Source organism: Olea europaea, chromosome 12, assembly GCF_002742605.1.
Source record: "Olea europaea var. sylvestris chromosome 12, O_europaea_v1, whole genome shotgun sequence".
NCBI lineage: Eukaryota > Viridiplantae > Streptophyta > Magnoliopsida > Lamiales > Oleaceae > Olea > Olea europaea.
Genome location: NC_036248.1, coordinates 11,798,265 through 11,803,659, shown reverse-complemented (window position 1 = coordinate 11,803,659; position 5,395 = coordinate 11,798,265). Strand labels below are relative to the sequence as shown.

At 37.9% G+C, this 5,395-nt stretch overlaps 1 protein-coding gene across 1 annotated transcript; it reads left to right on the top strand.

Annotated features, from left to right (window-relative positions):
* Positions 1–1,366: 1,366 nt before the first annotated feature.
* Positions 1,367–3,673, top strand: LOC111406598. The gene is made up of 2 exons (XM_023035989.1): positions 1,367–3,126; positions 3,226–3,673. The coding sequence occupies exons 1-2, from the start codon at positions 1,367–1,369 to the stop codon at positions 3,671–3,673; spliced, it is 2,208 nt and encodes a 735-aa protein (XP_022891757.1).
* Positions 3,674–5,395: the final 1,722 nt, after the last annotated feature.

The window sequence follows — 5,395 nt, the reverse complement described above, 5'->3', positions numbered from 1 at the left end:
GCTTTACAAGAAGCTTTATTATTATTTTATTTAGAATCTTAATTATCACAATGTTGGATATCATTGGCAGAATTTACATCATTTATCATTTATTTAATAAAAAATGCCCCCCTATTGATTATGCCTAAGGGTTCTAAAGTGCTCAAGTCACATCTAATTGTTTCTAAACAGTTTCTGTGCTTTCAACTTCAGTTATCATCTGTCACTTTGTCTCCTTGTGTTTGAAAATAAATGATATTGAAACAAGGCAAAGTACATCATTAATTACATGATAGATCTAGAAGGGAGATAAGAGAGCCATCTAGATATAGAGATTCTGTTTTTCCCTGCCATTTTGTCCTATCATAGCTTAACTTTTAATAAGCCATAGTCCTATGATGAGGTGTGAGTAGAAAACAATTTAAGAACTGGCATATAACAGGAAGAGGAAATGAACTCTTTAATAAAAAAATTGGGGGAATTTACAAAAATGTCAGAAAAATTAATGAAAGTTAAAAAAAAAAATGTCATTTTCACTTTTTGTGAGCAAAAATGTCACTTTTTGGAGTGCAAAGTCCAAAATATCCTTAATCACACATTTCTAATAGCATTAAATGCTTGATGTGAAGGAAAAGCATTGACTTAATAGAAAACATGGATAAATGTGTATTTTATTGATTAATATGAATTTTTGTTAATAAAAAATTACCAAATAAATTAGAAAACGAAACATAAACAAAAAACCCTACCTCTTTTCCATCTTCTTCATTTTCATTGATCAAGAAGACATTTGTGTTGCATTCTATATCCACTTTGAGAGGTTAGCAATTACAAATTAATTTATATTACTTTTATAGCTTTGTATTTGTACATATTAAATACAATATGGGCATATTTATTTGAAATTAATTTGCAAGTATTATTCATTCATTTGTTTGATTTTTTTGAATCCTTAATAAAATGCCATTATCACCATTTAGTAATTTCTTCCATTACCACCATTAAGGTCTCTTTAATGACAAGGCCAATATACCATTTTCATTATGTCATTTGGTAGGCGAATAATAATGACCACACTTAATATGATGTGTTGAAGAAACCTCAGAAATTCACTGTCGTCTGCTTTCCGACATTCTCGACAGTTAAACTGTCGAGTTCGACATTTACAAATCGTCGGGTTAGACGTTTGAGATGTCGAACCTGACATTTCGAAACTGCCGAGTTATACAATTTTACTTTCAATTTGGATACTTCAAAACGATACAAACCCTTGATTTGAACTTTTGTTATTGTACTGATTTACGTATTATGAAGTGTGAGTTTCATGCTATTAAATGCCAACATATTGATTCCGAATTGTTACCATTGCAATCCCAATATTTCAAGTATGAATAATCATTTGAGATTCGTCGTGTCGCATGGGGGAAATTTTGTTCATGCGGATGACGAATGGAAGTGGAGAGGGGACAAAACTACTTCCATTCTGGTGCCAAGAAGTATTACCGTAGCCGAACTTATGTTAAGGTTGAAGAAGAAACTTGGTATTCTTGATCCCCGCGCTCAAATTGAATTGAAGTTCAAAGTCCCTAACTTGAATATACCTCCGGCTGAAATATGCGACAATGAAGATTTAAATTGGTACGTATCAATGCATAAGGAAAGTGCTATCTGCGTTACTGTTTTGGAATCCGATCTCCCAAGTGTTGACATGGGAAGGGATGCAAATTTTGAAGATCCTTCGTTTGCCACGGTAGATGTTCTGCAAAACGTGGAACATGATTTGGTGAATCGGATGCATAGTGTCTCAAACAATAATGCACTTGAAACACATGAGTATGATAACGGGAGTGCACCATTAGATGAGAACTTGGATAACCCATCACCTAGTTTAGAGGCTTCTAATTCTGTTGACGTCGAGGACGAGCACTCTTTGTCACATTCCAACGATTTGGATGGATATGAATTTATGAGAACCGTGACTACATCCGATCTTGCGGAAAAGGAAATATTCTTCAGCAAGAAAGAGTTGTACTCGAAAATTCGTGCACTTGCTTTGAAAAACAAGTTTCAATTTCGGGTGAGCCGGTCAAGCATGAAGATGTTAACCGTTGTATGCGCCGACCGCAGTTGCAAGTGGATGTTACGTGCTTCTACTGTGAAGCAGTCTGCAATCTTTGTGATCCGTAAATTCAATAATGTGCACACATGTTCCATCGATTTTCGCAGTAATGCGCATCGACATGTGACGAGTGCTGTAATTGCCAAGCATATTTTCGAAAAATTGGATAATCCAAACCGATCGTATGATCCGAGCACTATTGCACGTGACATGGAACGTGAGCTCGGTGTCCAAATAAGTTACAGCAAGGCACGTAGGGAAAAGGTGGCCGCTTTACATATGCTGCATGGGAAGGACAGTTTTCAGAAACTATCTTCATACTGTCAGGTACTAGGTGAGAATAACCCGGGGACGGTAACCCACATCGAACTTGATTCGCGCGATAGATTCCATTACTTCTTCCTAGCTTTTGGTGCAAGCATTCGTGGTTACATGCAGTACTTGAGGCCCGTTGTTTGCATTAACGGTAGTCACTTGAAAGGTCCATACAAGGGTACACTTTTACTGGCAACTGCTCAAGATGCCAACAAACAGATTTATCCCTTAGCGTGGGGGATTGTGGATTCCAAAACTAACCGATCTTGGATGTGGTTTATGTCTAACTTGAAAGATCTTATAGGAGACTCAGATGAACTTGTATTTGTTTCGGACAGGAAAAGAAGTATCGAAAGAGCTATTACTCACTTATTTCCTTTGTCTCGTCATTGTTGTTGTATGTGGCATGTGGAGAAGAACCTAATTCAGCGGCACTTTAACGCAAGTTCAGTATTCCTGTTCAAACGAGCTGCTACAACTTATCGGGTCGAAGAGTTCAAACGACTAATGGGACAGATTCGTAGGGTGAGTGAAAGATGTTACAGGTATTTGGAGAAAGCCGATTTTTCATTCTGGTCACTAGCACTATTCGTGGGCGACCGATACAACATTATGACAAACAACAACGCGGAATCATTGAACTCAGTGCTGAGACATGCTCGTTCGTTGCCAATCACGTGTTTGGTCGAGCACATTCGTAAAACAATGCAGAGGTGGTTTTACGAACGTCGAAGCAATGCAACCGCATGCAGTACTATATTATCGTCGAGGATGGAGAACTAGTTACAAACAACATTTGAAGCTGGTACTAGGCTTCGAGCCCATGAGTTGACAAACAGCTTGACCCAGGTTGGAATATCCAACGATACGGAGATAATGGACTTCTCCAATAACAAGTGCACATGTCGTGAGTTTCAACTAAATCGTATGCCATGTGCTCATGTAACTCATGGTGCTACCCTGAGTGGTAAGTCATTATACAATCTATGCTCTCCGTACTATACATCGGAATACTGGAGGGGTGCCTATATGGAAGTCATATATCCCGTTACACGGGAAGTGGATTGGGATGTTTCAAATGAAATCCTAGGCACTCATATTTTGCCACCGACTGTACGCCGTCCTCCAGGTAGACCACCGACGCGGTGTAAGCAAGCTAGATACGAGTCCACTTCCCAACTGAGAAAATGCACTCGATGTGGGAGACTTGATCATAACCGGACCACATGTTCGAACCCTATTGTATCACAAGCCACTTGAAGAAGCGTGATGTGTAAAAGTAGTTGTCAAATGTAATCCCCGAAAAACTTAATTTAAATATGCATTGTACATTCCCAACTTATTTTATGAATCTGTTATTATTATCATATGCCAATGCAAATTTGGTCGTTATGTTCCGCAAGCAAAGTACCAATCATTACAGTTCCATTATCACGAATGAGATGAATACCTTTTTCGTACTATAAACTTAGCCGATCATAGAAGTTTCATTAGCTTCGACTGACAATTTGTCGAATTGGAAAATTGATTTTCATGAGACCATACTGAACAAACAAAACACCAACATTACATCTCGACAATTCATATGTCGTTCCCGACAAATATTCTCTGTAATTCTCGACAGTTGGGAACAACAGCGGCTTGAAAACCTACACTACTGCGGTTGCCTATTATGGAGATGCAGTTTTTGCACGTATCCAAAGAACGTGACCAAAATCATCCATACCACAAAATACGAAACATATTTTCCTACAAAAGGGCCATTTATTGCACAGTTACATTGCTTTTGACAATTTAAGAAGCTCCCCCACTTTCCCCATCAGACTCCTCTGAGCTAATGACAATTACTTCTGGAGGTGGAACATGAGCTACCCACTCATTCGAGTCGGACGGCGACTCGACCGGACCCCTAACCTCGAAGACTTGATCGAGAACGCTGTTCGGTGACTTAGATTCTGCACTTGACACTTCATCGAACTCGGCACCATGCTGTTCAACTCTTACATCCTCATCGTCTGACAACAAAGTGATGGGAAATTCAGCGGATGAACCCAGTATGGGTGGATGCATATTGGAGTTGAATGTTTCATTGCTAGATGTGGATGAACCCATTATCTCGTATCAACTACCTGTTTCAAAATGGAAGTCTCACAACAGCTTTAATGACATCTGAAATGTAATTTGATAGACAATGCTTGTAATGCATTCATTTTGTAAATATAAATGTATTGGAAATACTTGTTACTTGCAAAAAATCATAAACGTATAATATCTACAATAGCATGTTACACTAAGACACTTGTATTGGACAATCCCACCATTTTCAATTATCGAAAAGCAAGGAACTTATAAAATTTAATGGCCCGCTTAGTTGAACTGTCGGGCCCGACAGATGTTTTATTCCTTCTCGACAGTTGACGAAAACGTGCATTGCAATAAAGATCGTATAATTTCGAATTTTGTAAACTGCAAAATAAATGAAGAAGAATAAATAGAAGCAGCTCTTTCTTACCACAATGTTGTTCAACTACGTTGAAAGTGTCACAATGATCTGTAAGTAAGTTCAAAGTGGCACAATACCTTAGCTACAAAATTGATTGTAAGCAACAATGGTCTCCTGGTATTTATAATCATCCTGAAAGGAGGAAGTAATTACTTCATTTATCTACCCAACCACCAAGTTCAATCTCTAAATAAATTTGAAAAGCAATTGTTGTGATGGTTGATATAATAAGTGTACCTTTATCCCCCATTGTACCATCATTACTATGACATTGGTAGAGACTAGAATACTTCAATGATGTGTAAAATTCATGTTATCTGGTTGCTTGCAAGAAATTACTTCTCATTTGCCAGCTTCTTATTTGCACCATGGTTGTAATGGTACAGTTTCTCATAAAACCCACTCATCATGTTAACCCACTTAATAACATACGAAGGACAAGGGAATATACAAAAACTCATTTGTCAATTAGTTGTACC

What these genes read in the sequence shown, in the direction of transcription:
- LOC111406598 (XM_023035989.1), top strand. Translation starts at nt 1,367, where the DNA reads ATGAATAATCATTTGAGATTCGTCGTGTCGCATGGGGGAAATTTTGTT. An exon ending in ATTCGTAAAACAATGCAGAG is followed by an intron (nt 3,127 to 3,225) that starts GTGGTTTTACGA and finishes AGCTGGTACTAG; the next exon opens with GCTTCGAGCCCATGAGTTGA.